Source organism: Haemorhous mexicanus, chromosome 3, assembly GCF_027477595.1.
Source record: "Haemorhous mexicanus isolate bHaeMex1 chromosome 3, bHaeMex1.pri, whole genome shotgun sequence".
Lineage (NCBI taxonomy): Eukaryota > Metazoa > Chordata > Aves > Passeriformes > Fringillidae > Haemorhous > Haemorhous mexicanus.
The window spans coordinates 55,224,049-55,239,488 of NC_082343.1; the positions used below are offsets into that span (position 1 = coordinate 55,224,049).

The 15,440-nt window shown below is 40.1% G+C and overlaps 1 protein-coding gene across 2 annotated transcripts in view; it reads right to left on the bottom strand.

Annotated features, from left to right (window-relative positions):
* Positions 1–3,507: 3,507 nt before the first annotated feature.
* PLAGL1 (PLAG1 like zinc finger 1) overlaps positions 3,508–15,440 on the bottom strand; it is a 44,408-nt gene continuing 32,475 nt past the window's right edge. Inside the window, exons 3-8 of one of the 2 annotated variants that reach the window (XM_059841886.1) lie at positions 15,241–15,396; positions 14,062–14,174; positions 11,635–11,784; positions 8,093–8,212; positions 6,064–6,560; positions 3,508–5,681 (exon numbers count right to left, since the gene is read on the bottom strand). In XM_059841886.1, the coding sequence (XP_059697869.1) occupies positions 4,406–5,681; positions 6,064–6,560; positions 8,093–8,212; positions 11,635–11,784; positions 14,062–14,174; positions 15,241–15,396 (2,312 nt within the window). In that variant the 3' untranslated portion in view covers positions 3,508–4,405. The remainder of the gene's footprint in view (positions 5,682–6,063; positions 6,561–8,092; positions 8,213–11,634; positions 11,785–14,061; positions 14,175–15,240; positions 15,397–15,440) is intronic. The other variant, XM_059841887.1, reaches the window with a different exon arrangement.

Genomic DNA, 15,440 nt, shown 5'->3' on the forward strand with positions numbered 1-15,440 from the left:
TAAATGTGATTGATACATGATAAATGGCCATGTATGCTGTGCATCTCTTCAAAGCACTTTGAGTTCAGACTAAAACCAAATCTCATTCTTGCATTAAACACTTCAGTTACTTTTAAAAATTCATCAACAAGACAGAAATGTTGTAGAAGTATATCCCTTAGGTTTTTTGTCACTTGATCCACTGTCAGCCTTGGATCACCTTCCACAAACTGTCAGTGATGCAACAAGTAGGGACTTTTTAGCCCAGTAATTTTCAGTGAGGCTTTCAATTAAAATCCATAAGGAATTTTCTTACCCATTAAATGCTCGTGAAGTAAATGAAGATGAAAAGTAGTTGGACATGGCAGTAATAAATACCATATTTTAAACAGTTTAATTGAACTACTTGGACTCTAGCTAATAATGATTAGATGGATACAGAAAGGATGACACTGAAGCAACTGTAACTCCTAGAGTTAGAAAAAGCAGGCATGACAGTACCCCCAATATATTAAAGCAGTGCCTTTTTCCAGTCCAGGAAGAAGAGGGAAAAAACCCCAAACCCATTCCGAACTATACTGTGCAATGTTACCACAGTTGCTTTCTTTAACAACCAAATAAATGAATCCTCAAATTCAAAGCAAGTTTTACTCTATTTGTTGTTGTGTGTGTGTCCCCATTATTTTCTGTCTGTTTATAGAAGTGTAGGATCTCATAGCTTAGTTTCCAGTATCTTACAAAAAAAAAAAAAATATATGGGTAGGAATGGTGTATTGAGGAAAAGCATTTTAAACATTCCACTAGAAATGAACCAATCATTAATATATGGAATGTACCACCCCAGTTCAGACTGGCTAGGAAACATTTTCTGAAACTAACAGCAACACATTGACTAAGAAAAAGGAAAGTTCCAACAGGAAAAGTTGGTAAATAAAACTGAAGGAAAAAGAAATGAACTTGGTTTCTGATAGGGGATGAGAACTTAGCAATGGATCTACTTGTGATTACATAGAGGATGCAGTCTTTTGTTCCATGTAGTATAATTTTAGCTTCTTGACATTGTTTCAGCAGGTTCAGATCTTTTTTCTTCTTTCATAAAAAGAATACTTTTTTTATGAGACCAAATGTTTACTAACTTTTGTTCTTTTACAGTATGATTTGATTATAGTAATTCTGTTGTCACCACATACTACTCTGCTTCTACAGGTTTTCAAGCAGAGTTCAGACAAAAGAGTATTTTAATCTCTATTTGAATGTGAGGTAAAATATCCTAAGATCTCCCAGACCTCTTACCTGCTGTGCCATGGCCATGGCAGTTCTCTGCCCTTACATCCACTTCTCACCTTTGGAGGAATGGGCTGTGCCAGAGAGGGAGGACTGGTCAGTGCTTGGGCTGCTGCCTTCCTCCTCCATACCCAGTGGATGTGGGGCTGCCTCTCCCCACACTGCTGCTGTCACAGCCCTGCATGAGCCAAAGGCAGTGCCACCAGAGAGAGGTCCTGCAGCTTGAGCCTCAGCTACTGATGGATGGCCTCTGAGAAATGCTCACAGGGGTCTCCCTAACAAACACATTCAGAAAGTCCAGTCCTGCTAACAGTATTAGATGACTCAAGGGTATCTCATGTCTCTTCAGTTGCAAGAATTTTAAAACAAAACCATTTTTTTTTGACAACATAACTTTTTGAAATAGCTTGCCTTTCTTTGTCATGGGACATCATCAGCTTCTGCTACATTATGATGTCAAGAATCTGGGAAAAGAAAATGGAATGAGCTCATGGGTTTAAGCAGCACTGCACATTTAAGGTTTGCTTCTGTGCTTTACTTGCAGACATGATCACTGTGTGCTTTTGACGTACCTTAAAATGCATCGAAAGTGGTCATTTTCTTTTTATTTGAATGAGACAGTCTTTAATCTATAGTTACATATGTATTGGTAAGGAATGTTTATCATCTTTCCATATTTTGGAAGAGGCTGAGATCAGGCAGCAGACCTCTCTTGGCATCCCAGAGCTCAGGTACCATGCTCCAGGGCTGAAAGATCAGCTGGAAGAAAGTGCTCAGTGTCTGCATAATGTTTGCTTCTTAACATCACATTTAAATTCAAGGACAAGTATTTAGGTAGTTACTGACACCTCTTATAAAAGCACAAGCCAAAGTGACAAAATGTGTATGATCAGGCAGTGCTACAAATTCTTTTTGTAAATTCTCTTTGTTGTAATTTAGTTTTTAGGGGTTTTTTACAAGTACATAAGCTTGCTTGAAGCCAAGTGAATACAATTTGCACAAACAAGGAAAAAGATACAGTTAAGTGAATATACACACACAAACCTTTCCAAGACAAGATGAAAATACAAGCCTACCTGTAGAATGTGCATGAAACACTGTTTGCAACCTTTTCCCTATTCTGAAACTCGTCATTTAAATAACTACTCACTGGACATGACTGTGCAGTACCTGTTTGCCTCCTGCTGTTGTAATTACAGGAATGACCTTGAAATTCTTTTTGGTTTGTCTTATACCAAAAATTTTCATAACAAAAAATACCCCTCAGCACTGCATCTGCAGAACATATTCTTTCATGAGCTGCAATAAGACAATCCTTAATCCAAGTACTCATCAACTTGTAAGAATATTCAATGACATTGTACAACCACAATGACCTGTAGCCCAGTAACAGCAAAACAGCAATCATTTAAGAATTATTTTTTATTTGAAGCTCTCTGGAAATATTCCTGTGATTAATGAGGGAGAGGAGAACATGCTTGCTCCATGTTATATTAGTAATGGCCATGGGGTACTATGAACTCTCCTTGGATTTAATGGAAGAGTAGTTCTCTGGGTTTGAGAATTTATTCAGATTCAGAAATTCCGTGTCTGTTTTAGATGAAACAGAATCCATTAGTAACTGTAATTAGTAATGTTACTAAACATTAGTAACATTTAGCCATCCACTAAAACCATTTTTTTTTTTTGTAACTATGGGTTAGGCGACAAACTAAATTGTGAAGAGTTTGTTTCTTTGTTTAATAATGTCATCTAGTGAAAAATGTGATCTTTACAATTTCTGCCAGTTCATGCATCAGGTGATAGGACTCTCCCACCAACCCACTGTCCACAGGAACTGTTCATGGACAATTTACCCCAGGAAACAACCAGAAGTCCCCATGGTTCCAGTCTGCAAGAAACAAAGGCTGGAGTCCAACAGCAGCGGTCCTGATGTTTCCGAGCAGAACCCCCATGAGTAAAATGGCTTCAACCATTATCACAGCTGCTAATTTCAGCTGACACTCGTAGGGCAGGTTCAGAACCTGGTTTGGAACAGGGCCCAGCACCAGCTCAGCACCACAGCCCCTCTGTGCGTGGACCTGCCCCTGGCTCCACAGGGGACCCACTTGGGTGCAGGCTTCCCTGGGCCAGGGCTGGACTTCTGTGAAAGCCCGTATTTTCACATGGTTGCAATTATTAATCATTTCCCAGACTAAACAATGGCCATTTTTATCAACAAAAGGTGAATAAAGGCCCCTTAGATAGGATGCATTATTTTTTATTAAGTGTTGAATAAATCAAGCTGTTGACCCAATGAGATACCATAAGCTCAAATTTAAGCAAATGCTCAAATGTTTTACTAGAAAGAGAGAAAGAGAGAGAGAGAGAAGTGTCTGATGTCTTGACAGATCCAGCACTAAATGAAAATTAATGTTTTGTTCTGACTCGAGACAATTCACTTCCCATTCTGAGAACTGCACGTATCCAAGACTGCAGTTCTTACACAGTCATTTGGAAGTGGTAGTTATTTCCAGCCCTAGGAAAAAGGCACACAGCTGAACTGCCCACCAGAAAACAAAATCTAGTTTAACATAATTATAACAGTGATGAACTTCATTGAAGAAAGTGAAACAAGGACATAAGATTTACTCTTGGAATGATTCTGATTTAAATTAAGGATTGATAAAGTTCATTAATTAAGTGCTTAACAGAAATCTATCTGATGTTGATAAATCGTTTGTTACATTTGCCACATGTACAAATTTGCTGTGATTTATGGTTCATTAAATTGATTTCTTTGTGATTTCCCCCTCTTCCCATTCACCCTATCCATATTTCTCCTATTGCAGCAGCCATAGTTTTATTGTGCCTGTTATGATACTTTGCTGTCACTGAAGATAGTTATTCAGTTGTCTGCATGAAAACAAACAAAAATGTTAGTTCTACTGTTGTCATATGCTAAAAAACTAACAGTATGAAAAATAGATCTTCTTGTTTATTAACATCCTCAATTTAACTACCATGTTCATAACGTGCTTTGAAAACATCTGGGGCAGTTTTTCTTCAAAACAAAACAAAAACACCCCGGTCCTAACAGATATAAGTAAGAAGCACAGTCTTAAAAAAACAAAAAAAGGGAAAAACCCACACAGGATGATGGTTACTTGAAGGCATGGTGAAAGTGAGGCAACGTTACAGAATTTGTAGTGGATGGAAAGGAGCGAGGAAGATGATGCAGCTGGTTTATGGCCATCCCACCAGCTGCTAGCTGAAGACCTTGCTGTTGGCCAAGGCCATTCAGCCTGTGTGATGGTTCCTCTGAGCCAAACGCCATTGTGATGTCCCCAATAGTGTTCTGGTTGTCACCTGGTGGGAGCTGCCAGAAGCCCATCACATGAGTGAGATCCATGAAAGGCAGGCTTGCAATTTCAGCTGCTGCCTCTGTCTCTTTGTGCACTGGGTACTTGTTAGTATCCCCTACAGGCCCTGAGGAAGCTTCCTCCATACTGATTTTGTGGAGAGACTGAGGTTCTGGTAATGGCAGGTCCTCGAGAAGATGCACATTGTAACCTTTGACATCCACTTTTATTGGTAGATTCTTGAGGGATCCTGCAGCAAATGAGGTAGAACTAAGGTCATATTTGTTAGGCTGATGAAGGTTCAGGTTGACAGGGACAGCTGCTGAACATGGTGTGGGAGGGACAGCCGGGAGGCTGTCTGCACAGCCCATCCTTTGCAGGTGAGGAGAAGACTCAAGAGGAAGAGCAGTTTGTACACTTGACTGGGAATGAAGATGTGAACAGTTGTATTCCTCTGTTTCTGAACTATTCACGATCCCATTTGGCCCAGGGACCCTTTCAGGAAGAGGGGACAGCATGCTGGCATCTTCCTTCAGTCTATATGAGAAGAGCTGGTCAAGGAGACCCACTGAGTCGCCATTCTGCAACCTGCTCTTCAGCAGTTCTTGTGGATGAGTCTTCCTAGTATGGCGTGTCAAGTGGTCCTTCCGCCCAAACCTCTGGGCACAGAACTGGCACAGGAAGTCTTTGCAGCCCGTGTGAACCACCATGTGACGTCGCACATCTTTGCGGGTGTAGAAGTGCCGCTCGCAGTGGTCACACTTATGTTTCTTTTCCTTCACGTTGCCAGTCGGCTTCCCTGCATGACTTTTGAGGTGCTCCAACAGAACCTCAGTACCACCAAACTCCTGGGCACACACCCTACAGGTGAGGTCCCCGCTGGTGGCAGCATGAAGAGCCAAGTGTCTCTTATAGCCTAGCTTGGTGTTGTACTTCTTGCCACACTCTTCACACTTGAAGGCCATCTTGTTGGGATCATGAGTCTGAAGGTGATTCTTTAGATGGTCTTTCCTGTGAAAGGTCTTTTCACAGTAGCCACACTGGTGAGATTTCTGAGGAGAATGAGTGGCTGAATGCCTAAGAGAAAAAAAACCAAAACACACACACACAAAAAGTTATTTGTGTTCACATTTATCCTAGTACATTTACTCTAGCAGCCTCAAAACTTGAAAACACTGAAATTCTCGAAGGAAGGCATTCTCACCACTTCTCAGGTTATTAGTAAAAGCCCACATTTTGGGGTGGGGGGAGGGAGGTGTTAATCATAAAGCATAGAGTAGCTTAAAACTGCTCAACATCATCTTTTTCAGTAGCCACCATAATTAAGGGAGACTAGTTTTATCCAATTCTATCAAAAACAATAATAATAAAAACTGTCACTAGAACACCCCAAAGGAAAAAGATATCTTTTTCCCCCCCACACACCCCCAGCAGAAAAGGAATGCCTAAAGAGCTGTACCTGAGCAGTTTATATTTGGAAATGAAGGCTTTTGTGCATCCGTGCTGCGAACACTTGTAGGGACGCTCCCCTTTGTGGGCATACGTGTGGACCGTGAGCTTGTCAATGGAATCAAATATCTTCCCGCAGAGTCGGCAGGGAAAACTATCTGGCTGCTTCACTTCTTTTCCCTTCAGCAGTGAAGGCCGACCATTTCTCCATTTAGGAATAAACCTTACGAGAGCACCACAAGTGCTTCCTGAGCTGGCACAGCTGAACTTTGCAGCAGAGGAACAGGAAATGGTCCCAAAGCATTGAGTAATGCTTTTGCCTAATGATGCTCCTCTCAGTTTCCCTTTGAGTTTGTTTTTTGCTTTTACAGGTCCCAATTTATTTGGTGCTCTGAACCTCGTGGGAAGGACTCTGTCTTTATGGATGCACTGGTGAGATTCCAGCAGAGCAAAAGTTGCAAAAGTGCTTCCACAACTGGAGCATATCCAAGAGTCTACAGGCTCTTTCTGCAATGGGAACAGAGACAGGTCTTTCTTACTAAACATTCTAAGGAAGGGTCATATTCTTTTCACTCATCTTCTCCTGTGCTTTTCTAAGACCCATCATTGTCTCTGGTGATATTTAGTTCCATGTGCTACCACCTAGTTGTTCAATTGGCAATAGATAGTGTCTAGGAGTAAAAACTCGAAGGTAAGGTAAGGTTGGCTAAATACTGGTTTATATGTTTTTGTTTAGCATTTACTGTAACAGTCCTGAGTCCTTCACCTTTGTTTATCTGTGCTTACTGAATTTCAAAGTCTCTACATTTGTTGCATTTATGAAATTACTCATAAACAGTTGTAAATTGTACTTTTATCCTTGGACTGACATAGCTTATCTGCTATTCCAGCCATGCAAAAATGGGATGGGTTTCTGTACAAAAATGTAGTTTAGCCATACAGATTTCCTTGTGTCTTGGACTGACTCCATGCTTTACCAAACAGCAATGATTAATGACTCCAGGAGAGACTTCCTCACTTAGCTTGACATTTGGCATTAGACTTCCATTAACTGGATAAGAAACACCTTAGGTTTAGGGATCTCAAGCCTATCCTGACTTCCTGACTTAAAGCCTTTTTTTTTTTTTTTTTTTTTTTTTTTTTTTTTTTGGCAGTGTATTATTTGGAAGTATTACTTCCATGGAAATCAGAGCTCTACTAGATTCAGTTGAATTCACTTTAAATACTGATATTATAAAAATTCAGATGAAAAACAATTACCAAAAAACTCCCATCACTGATGAAATATACTTCCAATTAATGCATGACCATGTACGTCCTCAACTTCATCTACCTTTTATGTAAGTTTTTCATAAACTGTCCTTCTTTTCCCTTGCTCTTGAGCTAGTTTGCTCTGGAGAGCATGGTGAGGCTGTATCCAATCCATCTTAATTTCCAAACTGAACTCTCCTCTCTGCTAAGACTCATGCCTGATGCTGTGACTCTCCCTCATCTTCCTTCTGGGGAATCTTTTGAAGGCCTCACCTCACAAGCCTTCTTGGAACATGTATTCCTGGTTCATTTGTTTCACATTCTTTCTAGATTACGTACTGATTTTCACAGCCATGTTTTCAACACTTAACAAACTTCTCCTATAATTTTAAGGATTTCTGCTATGATACAGAGGGGAAGGTATTTGAATTAGTAGAGAAGGGTTACTGAACAGGAAAGACTGAAATAATTGGTGGGTACTCTGGCCAATCAGTCAGAGCAAAAGAAGGGAAAATGGTGAAAAAAGTCTGAGGCTTGACAGCCTGGTTATCCAAAAATTAGTGCCCAACTTAAGTCTTTCCAATACATCAAGGGGTGCCACTTCTGACTGTATCTGATGGCTCCACTGGATTACAAACACAGGACGGGTAGCTGCTTGGCTAAAACTGCTAGAAGTACTCTGTGGCCTACACTTATATTACTAGAGTTATATAAGCAGAGAAAACATGTAAATAAACCATAATTTACTATGTCTAGTGATGGCTTCAATGAAGAATAGGGGTACTTACTGCTACTGGAGGCAAAGGAGAGACATCTGATTCTTCTTTAATGAAGACTGCAGAAGCTTCCATAAATTTGGCATAGTCGGCAGCATACCATACTTTCAATTCTGTGTGGGGTTCAATTGGCTGTGAATGGAAAAAGCCAGCACGTGTTTACTTGTGTCAATTTTCCTAAACCAAACAATAAGAAAAATAGGAGGGGCGGGGGTGTGCAGTGTTTTGTCCTTACCCAAACTGCATTTTTTGACTCTGTTTAAATTATTGGTAACTTAGTTTCAAGATTCAAGCACTTTTTGAGCATTGCTGCCTGCTTTCTTGATTGAAACTTTCTGTTTCTAAAAATGGAATTGTGTATGCACGGAGATTTGGGGCAGGAGGGCCCTGTAGCAGGAGGGATGCCTCGATGCTCATAACCTTTGCTCAGTGAGACATATTTGTCTGTGATGTCCAGACATCCATCAGTCTTTCCAAGCAATATCTCATGCCCATTCCTTGATGTCTGGAAGCCCTCTGGACACAGCACTTAATTACAGGGCACAGGCAAAGGAAAAATGCCTTGTGAATGCACAAGATCTTGGATGCCTCCTGGATATGTCACACTGAGCATGGGTGCAGAGCTGATCAATATGTGGACTGCAAGGCAAATTGGTGCCTTCCCCAGGCTGGCTCTAAGGTGTCAGGCTTGCTATGAGCGTGCTTCACTGCAACTCTGCCCTCCTTGCACTGAAGCCTTCCCCCACAGGATTAAGGGAGCCCATAATCTGCAGTCTCCCACCCAGTCATGCTCACCCAAATCTCTCCTTGGACTGGACTATGACCTCTTCTGACAAATACTTTCAGTCAATAATATAGCAAAGAGAAAAGGAGAGGCATGATGGCCTGATTACACTCACTGGCTAAAGATCTATTAGTTCTTTAAATGCAAAGGAGAAAACTAAACTTTGGGGTCATGATTTATATGACTCCCTGACCCTGTACACAATTTTCTTCATCTATAATAAAAACCAATATTGCTGCAACAGGGGTAGAGCCAAACTACACTGTACCTGTAGTTTTACTTTAACTAAGATAAACTCGTGCCACCAAAAAAAAAAAAAAAAAAAAAGAAAAAGCAAACTAGCCCAGAAAGAGAGCAGTTCAGTCTTATTCCAGAAAATGTGACATCATAAAATCCACTTATTCTGTAATACTGGTGTGGGATAAGCATGGTAGGAAAAAGACAATTAAAATTGTGAATGCAGACAGGTGAGGGGTTAATTGTGGGTTTAATGTTGAAAACTGAATTTTGTACTCCCAGACACAAGCCTGCCTGCTAACTACAGCCCCTGTGGGTTGGGTGTACATTTTGATAACACCTGGCCTAAACAGAAATGGTCAGTCCAGAGTTCTCCACTCAGTTAAGGACATGAGGCAGAGCCATTAAGTAGGAGGCTCATCACGCATTGTGAGACAAATGTTTAAAGACGTCGGGGAGCTTGGCCTGTGACAGCTGAGGCTGATACCCACAAAAAAAGTACACAGCATAACACTGTCACTACTTTCTGTCCAGCATTCCAAGACCAGCAGCCATCTCCTTTGTGGGAAGCTGAGAGCTGGTCAATGTGACTTTGAAGGGAAAGCAAGCGCATCAGTGTAACTCAAGCTCTAATCTCAGTAAAAGTGACATTAAATATCAGTATCCAAATCCACTACAAGTAGTCTTCTACTCTGGGCCACCAGTGACAAGAAGAGAACTGCAGTGCACACATGAAACACTCCTGGGATCAGACCAACAGCAACCGTGGATGATTTTTATTTCCTCACAGTTCCATACCTTTTAAAGCACTTCTTTCTAAGGATTGCAGAGATTAAGTCAGAAAGTAAGCTAACGGTGGTGTCAGGATGCCACTTACACATCTGCTTTAGTAGAGGTAGTTTCATGTCACTGAAATCCCATTTCTTTGTAAAAATAGTGGGGAAAGGAGCCAATCCTACTCCTATCTTAATACACTTCACTAAAAATGTCTTGAGAGAGAATCTTCAGAATCATCCCTAGGCCAGCCTCACAGCATGACCAGCAGGGTGTGCCTAAGTGCAGCACAAGGCCATCGCCTTCAGTGACCAGGACAAAATCTGCAGGATGCCTCAGCACCCTGAATGATACTGGGACTTGGGAGAAATAAAACCCAAGTAATGCCCTATGACCCACAGCAGAGCAAAGGTTCCAAGACACATGCATCATCCTAGGACACTCTTTGTGTCAGTGTATGGGATGCAGCACTCTGTTAATGCCAATGTGCAGAGTTCTGCTGAAGTCAGCAGAGAGCCGTTTCAATAGAATTTAAATTATACTGGAAAGTTTAAGTTACCAGTTTATAACAACTACTTCTTGGAAAAGTTCATGCTTCCCAAATACAGTATTAGTAATCCTGTCAATTTTACAAGCATATCATGCATTTCAAATCAAGTTGAAATCTCAAATTGTATGGACTGCATGAGAATCTCAAACACAGCCTAAATGTCTCAGAGTAGCATATACTATTTCACATTTTTCTTTTTTTTCAATAATTATGTTGATATTAATCCCCAAATCAACTATACTACATACTGTTGTAAAAGACTTTAAGGGTATGAAGTGCTATTCTCTCATCACCACTACATAGTAAATATTTTTCTCATGGTGCAGGTGGAGAGACAAAAATGGAGGAAAAAATGTAAATACTACTATGCCACAGAAATATGAACCTATCTTGGATATGAAACTGAAATACTGGATTTTAATTCATAGTAACTACTTTTCACTAATATTCTTTTTTTTTTAATTTTAATGTTGCTCACAATGATATACAAGCATTATGTTCAACAGATAGTTTTCTGTTTCCCAAGAGTGCAAAAGAGTTATTTCTGATTAAAACCAACTTTGCCTAAGAAAATGGCCAAAACAATAAAAACCAAGACTGTATGTTCTAGTTTCATTTATAAACACAGAGTACCTTGTTGTCTCTCTTCAGACAAAGATGCAGTTCAGAATCTCTAACATAAACTGATCATTTCATGGCAACATTGCACTATTCTAAGTTTTGCAGTTAAGTCTTCAGATTTAATGAGCAAGGAAAATTGTACATGAAGATTCACTCAACACCTTGTTCCTGAGCACAGGGCAATGTGCTCAAAAAACAATATGTGTCCAGAAATGTAATAAAAGAAAGGAATTTGTTATTTCCAGAATGAAGTACTGTTGAATGTAATACTGCCAAATAATCCCACCATATACACTTACCTGGCATTAAAGAGCATTCAGTTTAAACACTATCAGCATGAATGCTTTTTATCTTTCCTTGTCTCACTTTCTTCACTACCCACAACAGCAAGTACACAACACCTTTTCTTAACAAACCCCATACACTGCTTGCTTTACTGCAGGTTAAATGACATTAAAGGTGGTATGTAAGTAATGATCCAGTGAGCAGAACATACTCAATCTGTCATTGTCAGAGAATTAGTCTTTCAGAACCTTTGTCTATAAATTTCCTTTTGGATGACAGGTGGAGCAATGTAGGTTTAACTACCTTAACTGTTGTGAAGTAGACTTCTCCACAGTGCTGATAAGCCACAAGGGTCTGCTCTTCTTGGTTCCGGGCTAGCCGGACAAACATCATCCAGTTTCCACAGTCCTCATTGGGAGTGTCCAGAAAGTACTTCCCTCCATCTTTCAATACCTGAAACAAAGGGGGGAGAACAGGAGGAAAAATATGATAAAACCAAGTCCTGTATAGAGGCACATTAGTTTTCTTTTAATTTACAGTCACAGCCATCAGTTATCTATCTTGTCTTGGTCATATGTCCCTTGAAATCATGGTTGTTTTGAAACAGATCACTCTCAATGAACACTGAGTGCAAAAGAAAGTGAAGAATGAATCTGAGCACCCCACTACTAAAATAACTGTTGGCCTTTGTATGTATTTTCCATTTATAGTTCATCATATTTTATGTTATGTAAAGATAATATTAAGAACTAAGTGCAGGCAGGTAGAAAGATAAGCTTTATGCCTTAATCTACTTCCTGAGCACTCGATAATCTCAAGCTTCAGTGCTACAACATTTTGCATGGAACAATTGTATGGCTTGTGTTACTAAGTCCAGAGAGGTAACATACAACATAATGGCATTTTAACAGTCTTCTCTTTTTCCTCTTAACAATGCAAAAGTAAACACAAATGAACAATTGTGCCAGACAGATCTTTTTCTTTTTTCTTTACTTCATTCTTCCTAGATTCCCCTCCAAGAGAATGCCCCTATGAGGCAAAACCCCCTGACCTCAAACAAGACAGTTGCTTTTCTGCAACAGTGTCTCAAACATGGACAGATAAAGCTGCACGACTAATGTCAGCACAGTGTGTATTTGCTCTACTAACCACATAACTGAGCAAGTAACTGCAAAAAAAAAAAAAAAAAAAAAAAAAAGTTGCATTTTCATTGCTTCTGGTAACAATTTTATCTAACTTCATCATGTTTCTGATGAAAGCACCTGCCTGTTGGACAAGTTTGGTCACATACTCATGCCAGGGAGAAGTCAAGGCAGCTACTGCTGTCATGTAGGAAATCTGGGACTCTAATCTCCTCTTCTGAAGAAACAGTCCATTCATCAGCCAGAGCTGTGCTTATCACTGTATACTTTTAAGCAAATGGTGCTGACTGATAGAGGATAGGGTGTGGTTTACAATGGCTTGGTGAAGAGGAAGGAACTGGGTGCTTAGCTCATCCATCCATTGTTAGAGAAGTACAGTTTCTGCATTTTTAATAGTGTCTAATCAAAAGACTGAAGGTATTTAGTAATAGAGAAGAACAAACCTTTTCTGGTGTTCACATGCCATGAAAATCCCATAGATGGACAGTGTTATTTTCCTGGCAGATGATTCCCATTATTTCCATGTGCAAATCAAGCTTACTGCAACTACTGAAGCTATTACTACTTTGAAGTTCTCAAACTAAAGTTCAGAAGTATTTCCTCACAACACAGCGTTTTCCAGTCCCAGGCTTCTGGAGAGAGCTCAAATGAAGACACAGAGTGTATCACAGGACAGCTGCTCCTGGTGTCTCTCTATTTGGGGGTGAGAGGGTCTGATAGGAAATGCAAACTCTGGAAGAACCATGACCTGTTGGGAAGTCCTGACAGAGGCCGTGGCTTAACCATGGACTCACTGTATGGCACAGAGCTGTGCTCAGCCATCACCCTGACAGCAAAATGCAGACTGGGGCCCAGAGGATTGCAATCAACTGCAGCTCCCAAGGAATTCCTATGGGAAAGGATGTCCATGTAGATTTGTCTAAGCTGGGCTAGTCCTGAGAGGCCACGATTTTTGCTGGATAAAGTACAAATAGTGTCATGGTCCAGGTGCAACAGTCAGCACCTATGTGAGCAGCAACAGAAGGTACCAGCCCTAAATGACAATCTGATTAAATAAACTGAGGTAGTGCACTGTGTGTCAAAGTCTATATATAAATTAACAATTATTATTAATTAATAACAATAATATTTAAAAATAATTAAGAAGTGTTTCCCTATATGTTTCTCCCTACTAAGCCAGTGCCTTAGTGCATATTTATGTCACTCTCACTAACTCGGTGCACAAACTCAAACCTCCCAGTAGTATGGTGCAAAGCACAAATACTTTTGTGTTACCTGGGAATAAAGTTCAGCAGCCATGCTCCCTGAAGAGCTTATCAAGAGCTATCAGACTGATAGGTTTAACACCCTAGAAATGGTAAAACTAGAGAGCAGGAAACCAAACTTCTAGAAAAAACAGTATACAGGAACATTTGGGTACTTCAGGTTATGCTGTACTGCCTAATAATGTGATTTACACTCATACTTACACGTCAAAAGTACAAATAATGAACTACATCAGATGGCAAATTGACTGATTAAAATACCTAAATAAGTATGAGCTGCTAAAGACACATATGCACTCCATAGAAAGGCAGTGGGTTTTTACCTGCAGAACTAGTCTGCTCTCGTCATAGCAGGTCAGTTTTGTAGACAGTTGACCAACATAAGGGCCAAATTGTGTTCTCTTCTGTATTACTTTCTTTGCAAATACACCAAGGACTGTGAAGAAAACAAAGAGCAGTCTAATATTACTACAGACATCACAAACTATTTCTTGTATGCTCACAGTTGTAAAATGGAGATAAACAAAATAGTGCAGAACATGGATTCTTTTTCTAGACAAATAAACCCACTAAATAATTCTAAGGTGAAGAATCTAAAAAGGGTGTAAATAGGTACTGATTTTATTTTTTTTAATGGGAACTACATTGAATAAAGAAGTACCAAAAAATCCACGACAGGAGGTTAAACTGAGTATGCAAGACAAGCGCGTCGATACTCTTCAATCTACAAACTCATGTTATCATAGTCCTCTGCCTTTTGGCATAATTTGGGAGGTTTTTCTTTCCCAAAAAGAGTGGAAAGAATCTATAAAAACACAGTATTAGCCTTCTTAATCATTCCAGTTATTCCACTGCTAGATAAGGGAGTGACAGTGCAGGCATCTTGTCATTCTCTGTCTGAAAAACAATCTAGGCAGGACTAATTTTACACAGGTAGCTATGGAAAATTTGCACACTAAGAACATAATTCCTTTGTTCATGTTTGGGCATTCAAGTTGCTTTGTTTTCACAAGGAAACATCAGTCTTTCTATAATATGAACTGAAAATGCTGCAAAAGGTAAATTACCCCACTGTGATCTCTGGAGTTTGCAGGGGGTGGATAAGGGATGTCATCTACCATTTTGTGTCTGACCTTTCATTGAATACTCTTTCCTGTTTTGCATGCTTGGGGAAAAGTGGAAAAAAAAAGTAGTAGTGCATGGCTGTTATTAGATACAAATCCAACATTCATTAAACTTGGATTGACTGAGCAGAGCTAACTGGTTGCTCACAGCTAAATGTCACACCAGCTCTGGCTACTGTCCTGCCATCAGTTGATGTGTCTGTTACCAGAAACCAGTCACAAGAAACAGTGGCTGACTGTGAGCTTTCGCTGTGCTCAGCTGAAAACAGTCTTCATAACGCAAATGCCCAATGATTGTGCCTAGAGTTACTCATGAAAACAGGCCAGTGTCTTTGTCTCCTTCTTTTCAAATGTGGGAAAAAGAGCTAAAATACTTACTCTGCTGGTTTCCAGCTCTCAGCTCCAACACTCGCAAAGTGAGGTAGTGAGGTAGGGTGAGGCGGGCTCGGCTGGGAATAACCCTATCTTTAGCCCTGATGAGCGGTCCGTGGAGTTTGCATTCTCCTATAAGGCTTTTACCGCAATCCTCACACCCTACAAATCCAGAAAAGGGAACCTGTTACTAAAAATGACCAACT